Genomic DNA, 25413 nt, shown 5'->3' with positions numbered 1-25413 from the left:
AAAACGCATTTTTGAATGTGTCAAGTCCTTGCTTTTACAAGTAGATCTGCAAGCATATCCCCATCCCAAGCAATGACTTAAAACCAAAGCTCTAAGTCATGCCCCACAATACTGCTTTTGAGGGCCTGTTAAACATTGGCCGCTTTCACAATTCTTCATCTTGCAATTAAAAATTAACTCTAGGCTTCAGCTCTATGCCCGTCTGTTATGGATGCCTAAGTCCCAATTAGCCTTTAGGTATGCTGATGAATGCCATAGATCAAAGAGCCTTGGAGGGTTTCAGTAAAGCAGGAAACGGGACAAGGAAACGGCTGGTTAATATGTGAAACCTAATATATCTAAGGGTGGATGAAGAAAACGCAACAGAATGGCATTCCCAATCCTACACGCCTCTACGTGGAATCAAGTCCCACTAACTGTACTGCAACTTAGCCCCATGGAGATGGCTAGCATCCCCAAATAGAGACGGGGGTGCAAGCGGGAAGAAACTACTTTGGGATAAAAAGAGCAGATAGTCACCTTCAAACTGGTTTGAGATGGTGTCTTAAAATGCAAAGAGCTGCTTTTAGAGTAAATGGCTAGAGACCAATAGGTTATCCCTGTACAGTGGTACCTCGGGTTAAGTACTTAATTCGTTCTGGAGGTCCGTTCTTAACCTGAAACTGTTCTTAACCTGAAGCACCACTTTAGCTAATGGGGCCTCCTGCTGCCGCCGCGCCGCTGAAGCACGATTTCTGTTCTCATCCTGAAGCAAAGTTCTTAACCTGAAGCACTATTTCTGGGTTAGCGGAGTCTGTAACCTGAAGCGTATGTAACCCGAGGTACCACTGTATAGGAGAGGAGTGCTTATCTGTTCTCTCTGTCTGTCTCTCTCATTCCATCCTACCCTTTCAGTCTTTTCCTGCCTATTAATTATGTAAACCTGTTTATTACCATTCATGGCACCTTCCAGTACCGCGGCTGCTGGCAATTACAAGCTCCAATAGTGTGCTGAGCGCTTCACAGAACACCCAAATTGCGCAGTCTCTGACAGCAGATTCTTAGCAATATCTGCTACCATACAGTAAGCCACTCTGTACCTCCTTGTGTATGAAGCAGAACCAAAATGCCGAGGAGGATTGTGTCCCTCTCTTCGCTCCTCCCGCTCCCCCGCCCAAAGTTAGTGATGGTAGATGACTCCGCTTGTTGTGGTTATATATTTTAACTCCCACCCCCTTCTCGAACTTTATGATGTTATGACGGAACTCGAAGTGAAGGAAAGGGGAGGGGGGGGGACACTCCAGCTCCATAAAGTTTGACTAGAACTCGGGTATTTGCCTGCCTTTTTTTGCCATTTGGCAAGTTTCCAATATAAGAATAGCTAGCTGCAACCTCAGAAGGGAAGCCTTCGCCTTGCCTGAAAATATTTTCCTTTCTCCTTTCTTGTAGGCGCAATTTCGCTCTGTGGTATCCAATCGTCACCTTCCTTCCCAGACAGAAGTAAGTGGATTCTAAATTTAAAAGTTGTGAACTGAGAGAATTATAGCTTGGCTCCCCCGCTTTTCTTTAACGGGGTGAAATCTGCCTTCTACTGCTGAGATCAGGGTCTGCTCTCCAGGCCGCTGACCTCCAAAGAAGCCCAAAAGGCTGAAGGATAGAAGTGATGCACATGGATAGGAGTTTGTTTTCTCACCCTTTTCCTCTCCCTTTTTGCATGCATGACTCTGAATAGTGTATTTTCATGCCAAAAGAGAGATTATCTGAAACTTATTGACGACGCCACCCGCTCCACCAGCAAGCAAACTGTCTTCATTACATTTATCACTTGCTTGAAGCTGCAATCTTCCCCTAGTCCAAATCTTCCCTTAGACTATCTTCTATTAGTCCAAATCTTCCCTTGGACTATTGAAATCAGTGGGAATTTGCTCCGGAGTAAACATGCCTAGGATTTCGCGGTAAATCAATGACGAGGGGTGGAGTCTTCACTTTAGTCCCCATCCACCTCACAATCCACTTTAATTTCCCAGCTAGGAAAAATAGCCAAGGCCTTAAATATGTTTACGTGGAAGTAAGTCCTACTGAATTCAATTGGCCTTTCCTAGTAAGCACGACTAAAATTGCAGCGTTGCTGAGGAGCTAAGCAAGTTTTATCTGCCCTGAATGAAGTTCTGCAGAACTCATGCGGAAGTAAGGTTTTCAAAAACGCTACACGGGCTCCCATAGAAGCGCTATTTTCTCCCAATTGACGCTGCTATTAAGAGGTCGAGCGTGGGTGTGGAACTGGGCCTCCTTCAGGCCAGCTCAGAGCCGCTTTCTAGTAAACCAGGAAGTGCTTCTGCCTGCTCCCACGGTTATCTCCGGCCAGGAAGAGATAACAACGCTGAAAATTTGAATCCTGGGGGGGGGGGGCGGTGAGAGAGGAGGAAGAGGAGGAGAAGTGAGCCAGAAAGGCTAAACTGCTCAGTGAAATAACGGAGATGTCGTGATTTCCTTCGTCAATTTCACCCTTGCTGAAGGAGGGACCAGGGTGTCGCGTATGGAAGCTGCAAAAAAGATTGGTTGCTACTCAACAAAGTTTTACTCAGAGTACGTCCATGGAAATTAAGGGATATGACTAAGTTAGGCCCATTACTTTTAATGGGACTACTCTAAGTAAAGCTTCCTTGAATGCCATCCATTCTCCTCTTTCCTCCTTCCCGGATCTTTCTCCTTTTTGGGGGGAACACATAGATCCAAGTAATAAAACTCGGTAGCAAGAACCTAATAAGTTTGCCAGCTTGAAGTTAATCAGGTGGGAACAGTAAGGTGCGAGGTCTAAGTATTTTAAGAAAACACAGAAAGAGAAATTTGAAAATGGTCACGTCGTGAAAGTATGATTCAGTCCTTTATTTCATAATTCGAAAGAAAGACAACGCAAGAGGTCAGCTGCCTAGTATCTCAAGGTCCCGCTCACACGAACACGTCATGTGAAGTAGGTCCTACGGTGTCCAGTGGCTTTTACTTTCAGGTAACCGCATAGGATTGCAGCCTTAGCAGTAAATAGCATTCAGAATCAGCTTGCGGTCAGGTTGTCCCTGTGCTTAGACAAGAAAGCCCTCGCATTTGATACGAAACACGTTCCCTGGTAGCAAATCCCCTTGAAAATGTAGTTTCCATGGAAATCCAGATGCACGTTTCTGCTTGGGCAGAGTTACTCAGGTTCTCTGATCTTCCTCCTTTTTAAATATGTGCTGGACTGTCCCGTACTAGTAAAGCGCGCCCACGCCTCCCCTCTCCAGCCGCCCCAACTGCAGAACAAGACCCAGGGACCACTTACACAAGACAAAGTGCCCCCCCCCCAAGAGGGTGGAGCACAAAACAGACTGGGATTGTGGGGGGGGGGGTTCCTCTCTTTCCTTCCCCCTTTTGGCTGTTGTTGTTGTTTATGTTTTATACTTTGGGGGCAATTTAAAGCTACTTCCGTTGATTGACCATTAATCCGGTGAGTTATTAGGCTTCTAAACCAAAGGTCGTGGGGGAGAAAGAGTTACAATCCATCAAGGGAAACAATCGGATAGAGAGATGCTGGTTTATCCTGAGTCGGCGCATGGGTAGAGTTTGCGTGCACGTGTGGCTATGAGAGGATTAAGGAGGAGGAGGAGGAGGAGGGAGAATGTTAATCGCACACTTATTTGGATGTAAATTTCGTTAAGTCAGATGCACTTACACCCAAGCCAAGTTCTTTAGAACTGAAGTTCTCTTAAACCTGCTCCTATGTAACCAGGGAAGACATCTTAGGATACAAATCCCTAAAACAAACAAACAAACAAAAAACAGATAAATATTGTAGTAAGTACTGCTGGCTTCCGGGGAACATTTCCCTGTGCACATATGACAAAACAATAGGGTTTGCTCAATATATTTTGCCGCCTGAGGTGTAACAGCAAACAGCACTACTTCCCGCAGTCACCTCCCTCCGTCAGGTGCCCAAGATTGGTCAGGGTATTTTGGCAGCTGAAGTAAAAAAGAAGAAGAAGAAGAACAAAAACTCCCAGACAGTGAAAGTACTAACAAAAAGAACCCAATAACAATATATAACATGACTAACAATGTGATGCCCTTTTGTGACACCCAAAATCAACTGTCTGGGGCAGCTACCTCCCTTTCCCTAATAGTTGGGCCATAAACAACAGGTTTTACCCAACCATCCACCACGAAGCTCTATTTCTATATAACTTATACAAAGTTTTAGAGCCATAAGCACAAATATGCATTCCATAGATGACTACACGGATAGATAGATTAAAAACAACTATAGCTACAGTGAAGCATCACTGATGTTAAATGAAATAAACAAGGTTTGTAGAGAATTTCTATACAAAAGGACCCATATAAAGATTTCTTGTCTTACAACAACTTTGGGGAAGTTTTTTCAGTCCACATCTTTCACTGGCTTCTGGGCAACCAGAGGCAAACATGCCAGTACTGGGAGGGGCCAGAGACAAATGTGGGTGGAGCAATGAATGCAAATGTTACCTTTGTACTGATGTCTGATTTCTACACACATTCACTCACCCTTATTCATCCTCCATCAAGGCAAGCAAGAGCCATTATCAGAGTTCCATAATACATTCCAGCCAGGCAAGAATACTTGAAGAGGGTGGCAGACAGGGCTGGAGAGATGGCTGTGGCCTGGGGAAAGCCCCAAGGGCCAGGTAACGATATCTAGAGGGCCACCGAAGGTCTGAGGTTACCTGCCCCTATTCCATAATGTGCTACCACTACTGATAGCCTTGATTTCCACAGCAGAAAGGGAAGATAAAAACGTAAAGGATGGATGGATGGATGGATGGATGGATGGATGGACAGATGGACAGACAGTATTTCTGCAATAAATAACAACAGCATTAAGTAATGCCATCAGGCCACATAGAAAACCTTATGTTGAAGAAAATACACGAAGAAGACCAGAAGACACCACCAAACACTAGAATGCGAGAGTTTCTGTCTTTTTGCTGCTTTTCCATCTTTTTGGTGGGTACTGAGCAGAAACTTTACCCCATTAAAATAGACGGATTTTGGTGTGTGGGGAGGAAGTTTTCTCCTTCCTGAAGGCACTTTCCCCTTCCCTATAGGATTTTATGTCTTTTAGACTTGGATTGCTCCACTTCTGCTCTCTAGCCAAAGGCTAACACCACTTATGGGGCTGTCTTGGTGACCCACCTCCCTGGCGCACTACCCCTGCCCTCCAAAAGCCAGCAGCCGAGATTTAAAAAGATGGGAATGACTTCTCCCTGAAGGCGCTCAGGACCACTTCACACGTGCGTTTTATACCTCTCACTGTCTTATCATCATACTAAGGCAATACTGGATGACTAGCAGCTGAACGTGCAAACTGTAGTTAATGAACTGCAGCAGCAGTAGCAGGTTAGCAGAAATCGTTTTAGTAAGATGCCTTCATTTGCGTTGGCCTCATTTTGCCGCCACTAGGTTTATTCACTGAGTCCCAGAAGCGTGATATCATTATTATTATTATTATTATTATTATTATTATTATTATTATTATTAGCTGCTAGATTTCTCACACATAGAAACACTCCACAATGAAACAAAACAAACAAAAAAGCAACAACTTTATTTATGATGCAAAGAACTAATAATTTAAACTCAGAGCCAGAAATAGCACACCGATGATTGCAAGTGGTATAAGTGGCCCGGTGCCAACTCGGTGGCCGTTCATAGGGGCGGGCGCCTCTAGGAACAACAAGAAGCAGTTGGAATGAAGCTGGAATTATTGCCAAAGGCTGCAGAATTGAGATGGGGGCAGCTGGGGCCTCCCGGGCGTGATTTATATTCCAGAGGTTCTGCGACATGCAGGGATACCGTTCGGGGAGTGTTGGTGTGTGGTTAGCGGACGTTTTTATTGCAGATTAATAATATTAGCATTCAGAACGGAAAACCGGGTTATTAGAGCCAAGGAATGTTTCCCCAAACGAAAATATTTTTAAATGATCTCTCCCTCTTCCTCCCTCTCGTTTTTTCCCCTAAACCAAAACCTTACCCAAGCTTCAGTGATAAATCTCAAAGTAGTTCGCCTTCCACAAATCCTCGGTTAATTGTTTGGCGAATTCGCTTTCTCCTTCGGCCCATTTTGTTCGCCTACACATGAGAATGCCAGACACCATCTGACTACCCTTCTGAATCTTACTAGACCGCGGTGGGATTAAAGTTGGGATCTCCGGCAGGCTTTAACTTGAGAGCAATAGCCCCTGCTTATATGCGTTGGGTTCGTGTATGCCCTATTGCAAAGATTCAGAAGGACCTGTGTGTGTGTGTTGTGTACACACGTACTCGTTGAAAATAAGCGAGGCTTACTTGCAGGTAAATGAACTGGGGTTGCTTCTCCCTTCTCTCGGACCCGGCCCCTCGCCAATATACTGCCAAAGTTAAAAAACCACGACGTGCTAAGCATATAAGAAATAAAATAAATGGATCTGGATATTCCTCCCTTGTTAGGTTATTCCTGTCATTTTAATCGAAAGACATTAAGTTCACCAACAGGAAAAAAATAAACCCGTTAACTCCCCACCCACCCCCCAACCGCGGGAAACCGTACCCTAACAACGTTAGAGAACATCAAAAGCCTCTTGCTAACAACACCCTCTCCCCAGTCGGGCAAGAGAACCCTCTCTCAGTCCAGCCTGCTAGGAAATATTAGGAACGAAATGCCTCCTAAATGCGTGCTTTCGCGCCCAAAGAATGGCTCTTCTGTGTCCATGCATCATCTTTAACTTCGGTTGACTCCCAGCACACACATGTTAAAAGCTGGCAACTTTTAAAGTGAGCGAACGACGATGGTAAAGACCTGGGTCCTGTTGATGAATCTCCGGTAGGAGTGTTTGGACAGTGGTGTTATGGAACTGAGGAGGCTATTTTTTACCCAAAGTGATTTATTCGCCTCCTGTCCCAAACTTATCTGTTTTTACGTTCTAGACTTTTACTAAACAGTCCAACACGCCCCCCCTTTCCCCTCTCTCTGTATGTGTCTCTCTCCCTCTCTTTCTCTTGTTCTCTCTTTTGAACAGGTCCCCTCCTTTTTCAAATTGTACTTCTCCATTATACCTTCAGGACCAGCAGCCTAGGAACTGGTGAGTTTTAAGAAAACACCACTGACCTATTGTGGGTCCTAAAGTGCACCGCCAGCAGCCCCTATGCCATACCAGTTTCAGAAAGACCTTAAGGATTTATTCAAGGCCTCTCTTTTTTTTTAACAGAAAGTTTGATACTTTACATTCTGCACTTAATCGTTTTGCTTTCTACCCTGGTCTTGTTTTGAGCCTCTATCCCATGCATCGTAGTCCTCAGCATGTAAGTCAGAAGGACACGATCTGGTATGTTCAATGGGACTTACTCCCTAGCGTTTAGATTTCAGCCTTATATAGAGCAATCCTTCTCGGATGTAACCCACACTGAATTCAACGGATTTTACTCCCAGATATATACGCATGGGATTGCAGCCTTAAGTCTTGGAAGGACTAAAAGGACAGTAGACCTGGAAATTCAAAAAGACAGTATTAAATACTCACACAATGCTACTAATTCGTTTTTTAAAAGAAAAAGTAAAAGAAAGGGAGTTTTATGCCAATAAAAGTGCTTGCCCCTCCTGAAAGTTAGGTTTACCATCCGTGGAGGCACTACTTATTGTCCAGCAGCAGATTTCTAAGTTTCACCCGGAGAATTCCACAGGACGTGTTTTGCCAATGAAGTTCTTCTTGAATACCATGGCTCAGTTGAGCGTCCAATCTCAGGATGGTCTTCCAAAGCAGAAAATAGCCCACCATCGCAAGCAGATCTAGGATTTCTTTTCATAACTCATAAAAAAAAAACACCAAAGTGGACAGGAATAAGGTAACATTGTCCGGGTGGATAAAGTCACTTGCAATTTTAGGCATGAGAGACAAAGTTAGGTCTGAAAAGTTAAGTGACAAAGTTTTCCCCAAACAGGACCATTCTCAAAGATGGGGAGCACTAAGAACATCCCAAGAAAGGAATGAGCCAATTCCAGAGTCCACTCCCTTTCTGAATGCCAGTTTCCCCTTGATTTAGCAATTACCCCCTTCAAGGTAGAGGTGCAAAAAGAAGGAGGGGGAGAGAATAACAATAGCTCTCCTTTTCCCTTCTTCCTCTGCCTCGCACGCACCCAAAAATGTGCAGACACCTCAACTTCTTCCTCCCACACTCAGTTTGTAGCGGCAGCTCCCTTTCAGGTCAGCAGCAAAAGCAGAGCGAAAACGTTTTTGTCTTGGCAAGCAAAGCGCCTTGTGTTATGAGCAGGGAAGGGGGTCATAAATCTTGAGTGACTTAAAGAGACGTCATCTATCTATCTATCTATCCATCTGTCTATCATCTATCTAATGTTAAATAACTTCCCTGTGTCAGGTGAACTTATCACATTCCTGCCCCAATCACAGTCGCTTGCAAGTAAATCCCAATAAACTGAATGAAACTTTGCATCCCAAATGTTCAGCATAACACGGTGAGAGGTGCCGGAAATGTAGATCAGCCAGTCTTTCTTCTTCCTTCCTATGTGTGAACGCTTGCATTATGGGTGGCATCTGACTAAGCCATACTCAGAGTAGACCTATTGACATCAATGGACTTTTACTAGTTGAAGATTTCAGCAGGTCTGCTCCGAGTTTGACGTGCTCCAATGTAACCCATAATGCATACACAACGTGAGCATTCGGGGAACCAATAGCACTCAACCAGGTTAAGTACATAAACTTTCTAAAACTTTCCCTTTCATGTCGCCCAGAAGGTTTGTAAAACTTTTCAGGGAGATGTTCTCAAGAGCTGTTGTTTTTAAAATGCTGCTTCCTTTTGCCGCGTCTCCCTCCCCCTCCCCGCATATGCTTGTCATAATAATTAAGTAATATCGGAGGGTTATGCAGTCCATTTTGGCCAGGGTGGGTTACAATGGAGGTCTGAGAGAGTTATCCCCCGCTTGCTCTGCTGAAGGAAATTGCGGGAGAGAGAGAGAGAGAGAGAGAGAGAGAGAGAGAGAGAGAGAGAGAGAGAGAAAGAAAGAAAGAAAGAAAGAAAGAAAGAAAGAAAGAAAGAAAGAAAGAAAGAAAGAAAGAAAGAAAATCTGCCTCTGTTCCAAAGATTTATTAGCATAACTTGACACCTAATTGCGAAGCACGTGAATCAATACAGCTTTTGCTATCCTGCTAGGCCTCTGTCCGCCACCTCTCTATTTGCATATTTCCTTTCCACTCCTGACGCCGTCAGGAAGCAACCTTGGCGTTTGCCCAAGCCCTCCCAAAGCAGGAGGGAGAAGGGGGGGGAAAACCACCCCTCCGTTCCCCCAGCCCCCAGAAACGAAATCTCTACATCTCTCTCTCCTGAATCCCCCCTCAACCCCTCCCCCTCCCGCGCTTTCTTGTTTTAAATTGCCCGGTTTAACAAAAATAATAACTGGATGTTATTATTATGTCATTTAAATCTCAGTCTAAGCATTCCTTGTCGAGGATTTCATGTCAGCTATTCTTTCTGTTTCCCCCTCCTCTGTACCCTGTCTCTCTCTCTCTCTCTCTTTCTCTCTCTCTCTCCCCCTCTCTCTCTCCCTCTCTCCCTCTCTCTTGCCTTCTGCTGTTAAGCCAGAGGCCATTGTTAACCGTGAACAGGGCGTACCAAGACTATAGGGCAGCCACAATCAAAGGATTCCCTATACATCTTTGGAAGGCTGTCTAGCATCTTGTGGTTCCTACCTCTTCTCACCTTCCCCCCCCCCCGCACTCCTCCCCAAACGGATTGAGAAAGAGAGAGAGAGAGAGGCGAGAGAGAGAGAGAGAGAGGACCCGAGCATCCCTCACCGTAAGCTCCTATAGAGATGTCCCCCCTCCTTTTGGCGTTATGACCGGATTTCTCTCTCTAGATATTCCTTGAACATTAAAAAAAAAAAAAAAACAGCACGGGAGAGGAATGGGGGGAGCTCTCCTCGCTTATTGATTGCGTTGCTTGCTGGCTGCGAAAATATATTATGTCTGCTCGCCGCGCTGCTCTCGTCAGAGGCTAAGGTAAGGTGGACCGAAATAGGCTATCAGTTTGTGAATGGCGGAGACCGTGTCTCCATGATTTATAGCTGTATGACTCGCATCGCGGTTCATGAAGAGTTCACAAGCTTTAAGCTTCCTTCCACGCAGCGTCTCTCTCTCTCTCCTCTCTCTCTCACTCTCACCCTCTCTCTCTTCTTCTTCTTCCCCCCTCCTTCCCTCCCCTTCTTTCTACCCCCCTTTCCCCCCTCTTTTTGCTATTCTCCCCTTCTATTTTCCTCCCCCTTTCTCCTTCGCCTTTTCATCTAGAACGCTTTCTTTCTCTCTCTTTGACGTGGTGGAGAATTTCCCCCCCTTTAATTTTTCAAGGGGGGAAGCTCTAAATGTAGTGAACAATTTGCTGTGAGCTGGAGAGTTGTCCGGAACCCCAGTTTACTATTATTATTATTATTATTATTATTATTATTATTATTATTATTATTATTTATTGCCTTTGCCCTACTATGGAGAAATACACCCTAAGGAGAAAGGCTCTCCGGTTTTCTCCCATAACCAGAGTAGGACTGCGAATTTTAGAATTCTTTTTCCAACATGGAGGTTAAAGGGAGCTTTTAATACTATATTTTCCCATGCTCCACGGCCTTCCCTTCGCTCTTGGCACAAACCCTTTAACGGGCTTCTAGATTCTTGGATTCACTCTTTTTTTATAAAAAAAAAATCAATTTGCAAAAAATAAATATATCTCTCTCTTGCAAAAGTTGCCGAGAAGAGAGGCTTTTATTTAGAATCCAGGTTCCTCTTCTGGAATAAAAACGAAACTTCCGAGAGAGAGAGCGAGAGAAGGAACTTCTGCGGTTACCATTTCGAGGACTAATTTCCAATGCACTAGTCCTATTTATTATTCCGTTGGAGATTTCGGGGTGCTTTTTAAAACACACGCACATCCCAACAACTACAGCAACAATTCCTTGGAGTAAATCATTTACGATTCCACCCGTCTCCGACTAAGATAAATGACCGACATTTGGGACGTGTTGAGAGATGAGATACAAAAGGGGCGAAAAAATCTTCGCTACTGAACGCTCAGGCCACTTTGGATTCCTTTTCGAGAAGAGTAGAATGGGGATTAATTTTTAATGCACTGTTTAATTCTTCCTTTAAAAGAAGAAGACATTTGCCTCCACCTTCTCGTAGGCCTTCCAGAGGTCCCAAGAAATCCAAAACAAACCAGCGAGGCCTAGTAAAATTATCGTTATGGCTGAACCGCTTAGTCAGTTTCAGCGAACCCAGTCTTTTAATATCGAATTAATGATTATTGCGTTTCTTCTTTATTTTTAATCAATCTATTGCCATGAGAGCACTCGAGTGTTTATGTCTGCTAAGGAACAGCTGAAATAAGACAGCAACTCTATCATTCTTTCCAGTTAATACATAGCAAATATTTTAACAGCCTGCTTCTAGAAGGCAACGGTTGTATCTAATCCATGGAAAATGCGAAAGGATCACAACACAGACTTTTAGAGTTGCTGTTCTGCAAACTGCAGAATTTATACAGGCATAAACTGAAGAGGAGGAGGAGGAGGTTCGTGGAGGAGGAGGTGGGGCATGTGGTTGGGTATGAGGTCTGAATTATATTTAGGTTTTGAAGTGCATAGATGTAGGGAAGTCAGGGGGGAAGGTTGCTCCTGTTGTGTGTGCGTTCCTATGGTCAGAATTGACCAATATTGGGTTACAGTATTATTTTTCATTCTGTAGGGGAGTATAATAGATTGTAGCTCACTGGGAAAAAAGGCATTTGAAATGAAATACAGAATACAGTGAAACAGGATTCTCTCTTTTTCATCCTTCCGTGTGTGTGCTTTCTCTATTGATTTATTATTTGACCCATTAAATAATTCTAGCCTTTTTGTGCCCTTCCAACATGGAGAAAATTAATGTTTCCTTAGAAGGATACATCCTTTTTTTTCTTTTTGAGGAAGGAATTTCCTCCTCCCACCCCTAAATAAAGGGAGGACAAACCAAACATAAAAGTTAAAGGGAAAGAAAATAACCAAATGGCCTGGTGGCAAAACTGGGTTGTGTTTTATTTTGTTTAAAGAAAGGGTGAGAAGCCATAGAAGGAAGCATATATATATATATATATATATATATATATATATATATATATATATATGACTAGCACCTTGGGAGTCGCAACTGAACCAGATTTGTTAAGGGCTTGCAGGGTAGAGTGGATTCTAGAGCCTGTTTCCAAACTGTAACGAGAGTTGCAAAAACAACATGGAAAACAGTATCAAAAGCGCCAACATCAAAGAATTCAGCACAGGTCTCTAAATCTGACAACGTTCCCAGCCACCACATCTCTCTAAATTCAGCGCACTAACGCGGCAGTCCTATATTTACATTTTCCTGGGAGTAAGCCCCCTTGAGCACACTGGGACTTACTACCGAGTAAACATGTCTAGCCTTATGCTGCAAGTGGACCATATGGCGGAATGTCAGAAGCTGAGTTCAGTTTTATGTTTAACATTAAAATGTTGATTTAAAAACATGGATCCTGATCAATTTTAAGGTAACAGTGATTTTTTTAAAAAATCCTCTTACACAATCTATACTTGTACACTTTATATTATTTTTCTGAGGTTCCTTGTTGGGGTGGGAATCATAGCAGGAGAATATTAAATTATAATACGAATTCAGCTTAGAAGAACTTGATAATTGCATGCATACAATGTGTTTGTGTGTGTGGATAGATATAAAAATGATACCACCGGTACAGAAGAAACCTATCCAGTATGGATCTACCAAGTGACTTCACATCTCAAACTTGCACTTTGCTTATCTGGGAGTCAGCCCCTATGGGACTTTTACTTCCCAGCTGGGTTTTATTTCTGCTCGGGCCCCTTTTTGGGAGGTTTTGCTCGCGGAAATTGACGGGCTTGAGATTCGCGTGGAGAAAGCCAAGACTCTATTGCTTTCTTACGAGTGGGGGTGGTCGACTTCTTCCTGTATGAATGTGTGTGTGGATATTGACAATGTTATGTATGCAGGCAGGCACCTATGTGCACACCTTAGAGAGTTAGATTGAATGGCCTATAAGAAATCCTCTCTCCCCCCGTTGGAAGATTTCTATCCCTATCTCAGCAATGGTTCTCTAACAATACCAACCCAATTGGAAAGAACAAAAGGACAATACTGCTCAGGGGTCGGTTTCAGTGATCCAAGCGGGCCTGAGGAGCCCCTTTCCCCTTCTCTGTGTTTTGTCCTGGAATAGTTGGCGAGGCTGCTCCAGGGGAGAAGGGGCTCGCCGAGAGGCGCGCCCAGGAGCGCCCAGGCAGCATCTGCTGTCCGCTCCCCTCGCGCGCAGCAGCCCGAGCTATTCATGTCACGAGGCTTTTCAATGACCAAGATGGATTCATAGGCCGTGCCGTATTATTGTGTGTGCCTTTCTAACCTTTCAGGTCAGCTTGCAAAAGACACCGGGGAAGGCCTCCTCACCACGTGACCTTGGGGGTGCCAATGTCCTTCCATGAGGGGGTCAGCCAGAGCCTGGTAGCAGCGCGCGAGAACCTCGGGGAGCCCCAGCCATGCAGAAAACAACCTACTACGACACCTCCACGCTCTTCGGGGGCTACTCCTACCAGGGAGCCAATGGGTTCGGCTACGAGGGCCCTCCGCCGCAGCCCTTCCAGCCTGCGGCTCACGTGGAGAACCACGACTACCAGAGGCCGGCCTGCACCCTCCAGTCCCTCGGCAACGCCTCCCCTCTGGCCAAAACGAAAGACCTGAACGGGAGCTGCATGCGCCCCAGCCTGCCTCAGGAGCACCACCCGCCCCCGCCCGTCTCGCCACCCCCCAATCCTATCACCGCCACCAACAGCAGCAGCAGCAGCAGCAGCAACGGGGGCGGCAGCAGCAATAACCACAGCCAGCCTGGGGGGGTCAAAAGCGCCCCCAGCAAAGCCAGCCTGGGCTCTAGTAACGCCGCTCTCGCCAAACAGATTTTCCCCTGGATGAAAGAGTCGAGGCAAAACTCCAAGCAGAAAAACAGCTCCCCCAGCGCAGGTATCTGCTTTTGGAATATCCACCATCAATGTGCATAAGACACACACGCACACAGGTGCAGGGGCACAGTGGGGCCAGGCTGGACGGGGAAGGAGGCCGGTGTCCAAAGCTTCCTATCTAGAGGAAGATGGGGATGGGGGTGCTGAAAGGATATGTTAATGCATGCAACCCAAAGGGCAAGGCCCATTGGAAGGAGAGGGGCTCTGAGTCCAACATCAGCTAACTGCAGCTGTACAAAGAGCCACAAAATAACAACAATAATAATGGCAGGCTCCCAATGGGTTACTGTGAGCCACTGCTAAGGCAGGGATTATGCAAAGGTCCCTGCTTGACATATGAAGACCCAGGGGTAGGTTAAGACCTAGAGGACGAGCAAGACATTGGTGGCTCCAAAAAGTGGTGCTAGGCCTGCTAAAGACCCTGAACCGGAGGTTGATGTACAAGTGGGGAGTGGCCTCAAGGCTTAGACTGGATGGGGTGAGGGTGGCAGGCAATAGGAGGAGCAGTAGATTAAGGTGTTGATGGTATGAGAAATGGGCTTCTGGAGTGTGCAAGGAAGGCAAAAGAGCAAAGAAAGGGGATAGGGAGACTTACTTTGCCTACATGCGTCCATAGCTCAGAAAGTTGCATTGGGTCTCCAGTCTCTCAAAGAAGGTCATGGCTTTGGGGGTCATCTGGGTATTAAAGCCAGTCTGGGCTAGTCCCGCCGCCACCACCACACACAGTGTCTGACCCAAGTGACAGTGATAACCAGGCTGTGGTCGAAAGCACTCTGCTTTTATGCCAGATGAAATTGGCTCGCATGGATGCCAGTTGCTGAACTCAAGGCTAGTCTACATATGCAGCAGGGAGATGTGGTGAGATAGAGTTGTGCCACTTTGGGCTACAGGTGGGAGGAACATTTTGGAAGGTTTTCTGTGCTTATTTTTTTAAAACTGCCCAGAAACTAAAAGCAGGTGGAGGAGAAAGGTTCTAGCCTTCCTTTCTTCCTTGCAATGAGTAGTAGTAGTTGTTGTTGTTGCTGTTGACCTAAAGGCTGATCCCTGGCTTGCATTCTGAAGTGTTGCAGTCTGCTCCATCACCTCAGGACTCTGCCATCCTACTCTCGGTCCCTTGCAAAATCTGGCTGTCATTGGCTCAATGCCTGGTTTTTATCCCTGACAAAATGTGTTTCCATCAAAGCCCAAGAAGTGTGATGTACTCCATTTTATATCTCATTGGCTTAGCATGGATGCTCACTAATACCAGCCAGAGAGTAACTGATTTGTTGCAGTGCTAAAGGCTACTGTTATACCATACTCAGGCAAAATGGCTTTTTTTCCTGTCTCTCTTGATATTTTGATGAAAGTCGTATTAAAGACAGCAGGTTTTATATAGGACAAAACAGCTGCATGACTCTGGATGCCATCCTTAGGATATATATGTCAGAATTCTAAGGATATTAACTTGGAAAGAAGTGTGAGTGACTTCAGTGGAACCTACTTCTAAGCAAACTTAGGATATGGCTCTTATTTGGGAATTGATTCATTTGTCCTGCTTGTGGGTTCCCTACAGGAATCTGACTGGCCACTGTTGTAGGGATGAGTATGAAAAATAGAAAAGGATATATTTCTTAGATATTATCCTTTGTGAGTTTGGCAGAGTACATCCCTTTGTCAGCAAAAAATAAGGAAGCTAGCTTTAGCCTTTTAATTTAAGTAATTCAGGATGCTTTACTGCAGACTGGATTTCCTGTTATTTCCCCCCCTTTCTTCTTCTTAAAACAATAAACATGCAAAACAGTCCTCTTATAAGTAAAGATAGATTTACTCACTCAGTTTCACAGTAGCAGTCTTGAGGCAGGCTTAAAATGTAGCTACAGACATATATTATAGTTTAGATTAGACTTGGAGTCTGAGCTGTGACTCAGACTCAGCACATGTCTTACTTCCCTAGTCACTGATGAAGCATCAAAGGGAAGAGATCAGATAGCAGAGATCAGAGAGAGAGAAGGTTGTGCCCCTTTACCTGGCTGGACACAGTGGGAGTGGCTCTCACAGGGAGAATTTCCTGTAGACTCTGAGATCCAACTTCCTCTGTGTGTGTGCCTTTCTAGCAATCAGAAGTTGTTGGTTTTGACTGCCTTATTTTATATATCCCACAACTGTGAGAAGAGAATGCTGGACTACACAGTCCACCAGGACTGTTCTTCCTGAGTGAAAAGGATTTGTTTTCTTGGGCTATCTCAACCAGTTTTCCATGCAAAGTTCCTGTGCATAACATGCTCTAGTAGTGAAATGTGTGCAGTGTGTACCATGCAATTTGTGTGCACAATTTGTATAAAACAAAGTGTTGCCATTGCACAAAATGCACAGAACTGGATTAGTGCCTGAATTAAGGCTGCAGCCAATTTGAAGTATAATTTGGGCCTACAAAGAAGCTATATTGTTTTGGTTGTGACATAGTTTGCAAACTCACAACCTCTTTTTATTCATGAGTAAATCTTATACTGTGGCTCTGGGGCTGATGAACTTTGCCTGTATCATCTGTGTGGGAGGAAAAAGCATTTAAGGAGACAAGCAGATATCAAGCATTCTGAAGCTGATCTGCCTTAGACAAGTTGCCAATGATAAACAGAACAAAGCAAATAAGTGATGTTTCTGACTGTGAAATGCACTTACCTGGAAACAGACAAGCGCTCAGGAGTTCTAAGTAAATGCCCCATTTCTCATGGAAATCATTAAGCGCTTGGTAAGTTGTGAGTACCTTCTCCCATTGATTTCAATGAGAACTAAGACTGCAATACTAACCCCACTTACCTGGGAGTAAGCCCCATTTAATTCAATAGGGTTTTCTTCTGAGTAGGCAAGGTTAGGATTGCATTCTATGTGCAACTAACTTTGTGTGGATCCAGCCCACTTTCTTTAAAATCACAATGCATTCGAAGTTTCACTGATTCCCACATGGATGCACACCAGTTGATAACACATCACTGCATGCCTTACTCCTGAATGTGAAAACGCATTTCTTAAGGAAATATGTTTGATGAGATTATATGAAATCCCAGCTTCTGATCTACAAAGATTGTTTCATACACCATGTTGCAATTACTGGATGATGAACACACAAATTTCTCCCAGCTTCTACTGTTCCCCTTCCAAGTACAGTGGTACCTCAGGTTAAGAACTTAATTCGTTCTGGAGGTCCGTTCTTAACCTGAAAGTGTTCTTAACCTGAGATACCACTTTAGCTAATGGGGTCTCCTGCTGCCGCCACACGATTTCTGTTCTCATGCTGAAGCAAAGTTATTAACCCGAGGTACTATTTCTGAGTCAGCGGAGTCTGCAACCTGAAGCATCTGTAACCCGAGGTACCACTGTAAATGATAGAATAATCTTTCTGCCACTTATAAAACATATCCCTCAATGTTTAAAAAGTGGTTAGCATTCTTTACTGCAGGAATGTTAAGGAAGGTAGGAGAGGATATATTGTTTCGATATTATCCCTCCTCACTCATGCTAGTGAGTAAACAGCAGAACACATTCCCTTTGCAACTTATTACAAACCAGTTGATGATTTGTTAGAATCCTTTAATTAAGCAATCCAGTCTGGCTTGTCAAGTCTGGCTTGTTTCTGGTATGTGTCCCCTTTATTTCCCTCTTAAAATAATAACAACACAGCACAGTCGTCTTTAAAAGTAAGAATAAAGTTTTACTCACATCCAGTTCACAGAAGTAATCTGAAGGCAGGCTTTATCTTGTGGTTACAGTAAAAAGAAGTCTGAGCTACATCTCAGACTTTCTGCTTGTGGACTACATCCTATGTGACATTTGAGTCATGCACTGGCTAAGAGCCAGGAGAGTGAGAGTCCAAGAGTAAGAAAGTAAGAGTCCAAAAGAGAGATGGTTGTGTGACCAGCCCTTTTATCTGGTCAGCTAGGGTCACGCTCATCCACCTGGTCACACACAGGGGTAGGAAGCTCCAGAGCAGGTATGACAGGAAGTCCTCCCTGTCTGGAGCCACATTCCCCTGTGAGTCCATTCTAGGCAACAGGGAAATGTTGCACTTGACTGCTCTAGTAATAATGCACCCCACATTTATAGTCCTGTGAATGTCACAAACATCATGTAGTCAGTACAGTGGTACCTCGGGTTAAGTACTTAATTCGTTCTGGAGGTCCGTTCTTAACCTGAAACTGTTCTTAACCTGAAGCACCACTTTAGCTAATGGGGCCTCCTGCTGCTGCCGCGCCACCGGAGCATGATTTCTGTTCTCATCCTGAAGCAAAGTTCTTAACCTGAAGCACTATTTCTGGGTTAGCGGAGTCTATAACCTGAAGCGTATGTAACCTGAGGTACCACTGTACAGACCTAAATTGCTAAATGAGCAATGAACCACAATACATGCATGTAGATATATCTCAGAGGTACAGGCACACACACATATAAATAACAGATACAGACATCTTTGGGTATATTTTTCTTATATGCAATTCTCTCTCAAAAAAGTTGAAAAGTACACATGCAGTAGAATGAGGTGGTACTTCTGAGGTAGTAAAATGGACTGCCCTACTTCAGAAAATGGGCGAATTTTGTTCATTTTTTTGCAACTGCTTGCTTACATAATCTTCATGCATGCCAAGAACTAGAATAGTAATGGGCAGAATGGGCTAGAACCTTCAACACATTTTTTTCCTGTACAGTGGTACCTCGGGTTACAGACGCTTCAGGTTACAGACTCCGCTAACCCAGAAATAGTACCTTGGGTTAAGAACCTTGCCTCAGGATGAGAACAGAAATCTCGCGGCAGCAGCACGGCAGCAGTGGGAGGCCCCATCAGCTAAAGTGGTACCTCAGGTTAAGAACAGTTCCAGGTTAAGAACGGACCTCCAGAACGAATTAAGTTCTTAACCCGAGAGACCACTGTAGTGAGTTTCCTTGAAGGCAATTAAACATAAATGGCACTCCAAACTGCAGTCTGCAGTTGCAAAACTTGATGTAGTTGCATTACATCAAGACTCTACCACTACATTGAACTAGGCCTGTGCTCCACTGATTTACAGTCAATTTTACTTCCTTCAGCTAGGCTGCAATCCACAGCACTGGAATCAGATGCAAAACTCCCCCCTCCCAGGAATGTGTTTCCCTTTTAAAAAGGACATGTATTGGGATTCTGGTCTGTATGAAAAAGATGAATCCTGCCCCTGAAAGCTTTTACCTCCCCCCCCCATCTCTGATGTTGGTTTTAGTTAGTGATGGAAAAAGGCCCTCTGCACATGCTCAGAGGCACTCTGTTATTTATCCAATATTTGGCGTAGGAAAGAGGTTCCAAATTTCAGTTTTGGTTGTAGGAACACATGGAGCACAACCCAGCAGGCAGTTCACAGACCTCCATTGCAGTGAAAGAAAGCTTGCACAAGAGACCTGCCCACTAGATTGAGCATAGCGTGTGTGTGTGAGAGAGAGAGTGAGTAAGAAAAATAGAGAAGCTCATTGGCAAGCATATACTGATATTTGCGCCTTACACACGTATGTAGAAGGGCGCATGTGCTTTTGTGGGCTTGTTTAAATCACGCAGAATAACAAGGACACTGACACTGCAGGCCTGTGTACAGGAGCGCCTGATTAATTTTGCTTTCCAAACACTGCCCACTTGCCAGGCGTAATTTCCTTTGAAAGGGTCTGCTTCAAAATAATCGACTCCCAAATAAATAGCCTCGGATTCCTTTTCTGCATGACATGATCAAATTTTCATAAAGCGAGGGGGCAGCTTTGGAGAACAGAACTCTTAATAAATGACATGATTATGGAGTGGGGGAAATGGAAGGAGGAGGGGAGGCTGCAAGTCTTCTCGCCTGTTGGAGGATTTATTAAGAGGCCTGTGCATTCAATTTTCTGCATGTAAGTAATTATCTCTGATTTCATTTCCCGACCTCCTCTCCAGAAAGCTGCAGCGGCGAGAAAAGCCCTCCGGGCAACTCGGCTTCCAAGAGAGCCCGCACGGCCTACACCAGCGCCCAGCTCGTCGAGCTGGAGAAGGAATTCCATTTCAACCGATACCTGTGCCGGCCCCGACGGGTGGAGATGGCAAACTTGTTGAACCTCAGCGAGAGGCAGATCAAGATCTGGTTTCAGAACCGGAGAATGAAGTACAAGAAGGATCAGAAGTCGAAAGGTTTGGGCTCTTCTTCCGGGGGCCCATCCCCGACGGGGAGCCCCCCGCAAACCATGCAATCCTCGGCGGGCTTCCTGGGCGCCCTGCACCCCATGACCTCGAACTACGACGCCCCGTCTCCGCCCTCCTTCAGCAAACCCCACCAGAATGCCTACGCCATGCCCACTGCCTACCAAAACCCCATCAAAAGCTGCCCCACCCAACAGAAGTACGCCAACACGGCGCCGCCGGAGTACGACCCGCACGTCTTACAGGGTAACGGGGGAGGCGGATACGGGCCCCCCAATATGCAAGGCAGCCCCGTGTACGTGGGCGGGAACTACGTGGACTCCATGCCCAACTCCGCCCCGTCGCTTTACGGGCTGAACCCCCTCCAGCATCACCAGCCAGCCAGCATGGAGTACAACGGGGGCCCCCCTCAAATGGGCGCTAACCAGCACCATGGACCTTGCGAGTCCCACCCGACTTACACAGACCTTTCCACCCACCACGCTTCGACTCAGGGTAGAATCCAAGAGGCGCCCAAACTGACCCATCTGTGATGAGGAGGGGCCGGATCGGGTGGGGGGTGGGAGTTAACAGACAACTGGGACGTGGCGGGGGTGGCTGGGTGGGTTGGATCGGTTTGTTGGTTGTGTTGGTGAGCTTTCGCTCGCTCTCTCTTAAAGGAACAAACAGACAAAAAGTATTTGTGTTGAAACCCTTTAGGAAACGCTTTAGATGCGCCCTGCAAATCGGAAGGGTTACCTTCTGCCTCTTCCTTCCTTCTGCCCCAGCCTACTATTGTCCCCCACGCCCCACAAGAGGAGCAGGCGGGAGTCGGTGTTAATGGGGGGGCGGGGTGTTGGCTTCCTAGGGGCAGGGAGCTAAGCAGCTCGCCTGCCGGTCACGTCATTTGATTTGGGAACCTTTCGGCCAATCCCATCCTCAGAACTGGGGTGCGTGGAGGAGTGGCTTGTGTTTCCAGGGGGTGGGACAAAATGCACTCTGCACATACAGCACAAAGTCCTTGGCAACTTTCGAATGTGAGACCTCGTGTTAAAAAGTGGGGAAAGTGGGGGGGGGGGAGCAGATCCCTTGACTGGGCCTTAAAGGACCCTAGTTTCAATTAAGTCCAGCTGATGGCCATCACTTAAATCGAATGTTGTGAACTCAGCGAGGTTTCTCAAGGAGGAATCTTCTTTTTTCAGTGGGCAGACTGAGGTGGCAGGGTTCTAGACAGTAGCTTTTCAAACTGCAGGGGGTGTGTGGATCATTTTTATTAAATGCTCCTGCCCCCCCAAAAAAAGTTTAAAACAAAACCCTGCCTGCAGTGAACTAGCACATATTCCTGACGTGCTAGATTTCTACATACAGGGAGTGTATCTATCTTAAATGACGGAGCATTTTAAAATGCAATTCCCCATATGCAGTTTGAAGTGGTGTAGCTCGCCCACCTAGTTCTTTTAGTGTGGAATTACTCTTACTGCTCCCAAGTAAATCTACATTTTAAGCATCCTCAGTTGGAAAGACGTTCCACTGAGACCAGCGAGACTTCCAAGCTAGAGCATTTATGGCTGTGTGTGTTTATAAGGCTTGTAGCCAAGCAACAGTAGCAAACTTTCACACCACACCACCCACCGCAGAGCAACCCCAAGACTGAGTCCTGCATGCCACAAAACCAGGGCTCCAAGCCCACCTCTTGAAACCACCCTTTGGTGTGTAACTACCCGGGTGGCAAAGAACTCGCCTTCCCCCTCCCCCTTTCAGGATCATGGGTGGGTGGAGTGACGATACCAAATGTTGTCACTGCCAGTTACTCCCAATGAAAAATGTGTGGCCTTGTGTATATGCCCTAGGCAGACCATTAAAAAGCCGGCAGAATAATTTATTGGTATAAATTGATGTAGCTCCTTTCCTTTAATACAGATGAAACTGATTAAAATAGGTTGCTCAAGATTATCCTACAGATGTCAGTCCTCAAAGCGCTTGCTTTGGCAATAACACTTATTGAAAGCATTGGAGTTGATGGACACAATGGAGGCGGAATGCTGCTGAAGATCATGGAAATGGAACTCACAGACGTTCTGCTCCTGTTTGGCATTGTGTCCATAAGAATACTCTTCCCAGATCTAAACACCATTCAGGCTGCTCTCTTATACAGTATATGCTTACCTGGAAGTAAATCTCATTGAATTCACTGGGAATTCTGAGTAGGCGTATGTAGGATTGCACCACAAATTGTAATAAAAACCCATGGGGGGAGAGAGAAATGCATTTATCTACAATCTTAGGCTACTGAGTAGATGTTGTAGAGACAATCAGGTACACATTTAGATACATAGATATCAGACAGCAAGGCCAGTTGATATTGAGCAATGAACTTGCGGGGGGGGGGCCGCTCACCAGTGAATTTAACCCCCACTTACAATACACTTTTCAAAACCTGACAAATAAATGGACAATTCCTGGAGTCAATACATCCATTCTCAATTTGCATTTTCAACTAATTTTGGTCCTGGGGTTTCGACACAAATATTTTGAATGTAGAAAAAATGGGGCTGATTTTTATTTATTTATTTTGCGGGGGTCGGGGAGGAATGGAAGAATCAAACGACACAGATAGTTTAATTTCTTTACTTCTTTTTTTAAGGGTAAAAAAAAGCAAGCATACAACATGCACAAAAAATTGTGGTCGTAGTAGATCGTGAATACACCAATTCGTCTTAAAAGAAGTAGCTTCCGCCCCCCACCCCACAGCTAACCGCAAAAGGGTTTCTTTGAAAAGAAAAAGTCTAAGACGTTAAGTGGGAAACGGCCTTCCTGAAGTCTTCCAGTCCCTACTCATCTCCACCACATACAAACTGTTGAATTTTCCCTCCTAAGCTGGCTCTCCTCCCCCTTTAACCCTTTCCTCCGCCCACCCTACAACCCCATTATCTAAAAACACCACCCTTGTCAATTCTTTAGGGCTACCTATGCTCCTCTCCTTGAATCCCCACTACCTCCGACAAGGGCTGGGGGAGGGGGAGAGAGAGGAAAGCGAGGTGCCCTTTTGCAAACTAATTTATACAGCAAAACTGGGCTTAAAAAAGAAAACAGGGTTTTTTTGTGCAAAATGTACAAGGGGGCGACATGATGAAGGGGAAAAAAATAGAGACCTTCCTCCCTTACTTCCTTGAGAAGTGGTGGCCTCCCCCCGTTTCTTTGGGGTTCGCTATGGGTCGGGGGAGCCTCACCTCTAAGGCGTCTTGCGTTCCTTTGCGTCTCTTTTCTTGAACGTGAAAACAGGGTATATTTGAGCAGAAACTGTTATGTCCTCCAAACGGAAGCGGAAGGAAATGGCCCTTTGGGGAGGGGGCGTGTTTCCTGGCGCTTCCTCTTTGGCCTGGCATCCTTCTTGCACTTAGAGTTTACATTTTAATGGGTATATATACCAACTTTTTGAAGGACACCCATTGGAGACGTCTTTCAATGGGGTGTGTGCGCGTGTTCCGGTGAACATTCATATATATAAATATATATATATTATATATTTATTGGTTATAGCCAGTTTTAAACTATTTTTTCCCCTTTTGTTGGTTTTGTATTATTTATCCCCAACATTTATGTATTTATAAGAAAAATATGTACTTTTTTTAGTATTTACTTGTTATAAAGGAATATGGTGTTTTTTCCTTGTCATTGTACAACCAGTTTTTTCCTTTTCTCTTTCTTTTTTTAGTTATTGTAATTTAGGGAAAAGCCAGTAGTTACCTTCGTACTTAAAATAATGTGTTTAGTTCTACTGGAGGCATGAAATCCGAGCCAGGCTGTAATTGTATAGTCCTCAGTTAGAAGAACTAGCTAAACCCTTCCTTCCTTTCTCCTCTTCCTCCTCCACCACCACGCCCTCCTCCTCTTTTTTGAAACATCTTTCTTTGTTCTTTACAGTAGATAACTTTATTTATTTCCTTAAGGGTTGTCTGTTGAACAATTCTTGAATAAACTTTCTGTTCTTAATTGGCTCTTGTTCCATTGGTCGGGTTTGAAAACAGGCAGAAGAAGAGAGAAAAAAAGCTTTGGAGCTGTCAGATAGGGGAGGGGTGGTGGAAAAAAGAACAACACGTTTCATTTCTAATTTTTTCAGACATTAACGAGAAAGACATTTATCTATTTCCTTCTCTCCCGCTTCTCCCTTAGGTTATGACTGTCGCTGCTTTATTTTTACAGCTTATAAAATCCGAGCACTTTCTCCTAGATGATTGTGTTTACTTAAAAAGTTAATCGCTAGGGGGTTCATTTCTTCTCCAGCTCCCCCGATCTCCGCCTTGTCTCTCTCTCTCTCCCCCCCCCCGCCTTGTTTTCCCTTCCACTTTGAAAATCTTGTTCTAAATAGTCTCACGCCAATTAAAATTACCCCTCATCTTTTGTGGATACAAAGAGGTCCGATCACGTGCCGTCCAGACTAAACAGCCATTGGGCCTAAAATGAAAACAAAGGAAAATGATTAATCATAACAAAAGGCACACACGGGGCTATCTGGCTGAAATTAAGAGCGGGTGTGGGGGGGGGGAAACCTATCGTGAAATTAAATCGCTAAATAAAACAAGAAAGGAGTTGAAGGCAGATGCTGCAGCAGCCGTGGAAAGCGAGGGGGGAGGGGAACGTGCCACAGCGACAGAGATAAGATAAAGGCTCTGCTAATTTGTATTTTATGCTCTCAACCCTTAAGAAAACTTATTTTTACAAGCAGCGCGTTTCCATAAAACTTTTATGATGTTGGAAACCGAATGTAAACGGCCTGTCAAATTAGAGCGTCACGTTTATGTGCCTGTAAGAGCGATTCCGGTCGAAATGAGAGCTTTGTGGAAGAGAGAGCTCGGGACAGGGCTTGGGAAGAGATTCCGCCATTCTCTGACTGCGAAGAAGGTCTGCTATCTACTCCTACTGCTACGACGACCAGCCCTGTTGCTGTTCCTTCTCCGGCAGCACCCACCACCACCACCACTCCTCCTTTATTCCATGCAAAACACTGTGCTCGGTGCTGTACAGAAGGAAAGTCACTCACTCCCCTGGTGCCCTCACGTTCTTTCTGCCTCCCCACCTTGAATGAGCCTTTGCCATTTGCTTAAGGGAGGCTTCCTTTGTATAAGAGGAAGGAGGATCGATTCCTGACTCTACTCTGCCCGGTTGGGGAGTGAGGAAGCACGCTCATTTCTGG

The 25413-nt window shown here is 45.1% G+C and overlaps 1 protein-coding gene across 8 annotated transcripts in view; it reads left to right on the top strand.

The window, feature by feature from the left end:
• HOXB3 (homeobox B3) overlaps positions 1-24212 on the top strand; it is an 88562-nt gene extending 64350 nt beyond the window's left edge. For 5 of the 8 annotated variants that reach the window (XM_083470066.1, XM_083470068.1, XM_083470067.1 and 2 more), the window contains 3 exons: positions 1429-1479; positions 13475-14078; positions 20001-24212. In XM_083470066.1, the coding sequence (XP_083326192.1) occupies positions 13601-14078; positions 20001-20773 (1251 nt within the window). In that variant the 5' untranslated portion in view covers positions 1429-1479; positions 13475-13600 and the 3' untranslated portion in view covers positions 20774-24212. The other 3 variants (XM_083470069.1, XM_083470073.1, XM_083470072.1) reach the window with 3 other exon arrangements.
• Positions 24213-25413: the final 1201 nt, after the last annotated feature.

The sequence above is a fragment of the Podarcis liolepis genome (assembly GCF_965112155.1).
Source record: "Podarcis liolepis genome assembly, chromosome: 13".
NCBI lineage: Eukaryota > Metazoa > Chordata > Lepidosauria > Squamata > Lacertidae > Podarcis > Podarcis liolepis.
Note: the sequence above shows the minus strand (reverse complement) of the source record. Positions and strands in the feature narration are given on the sequence as shown.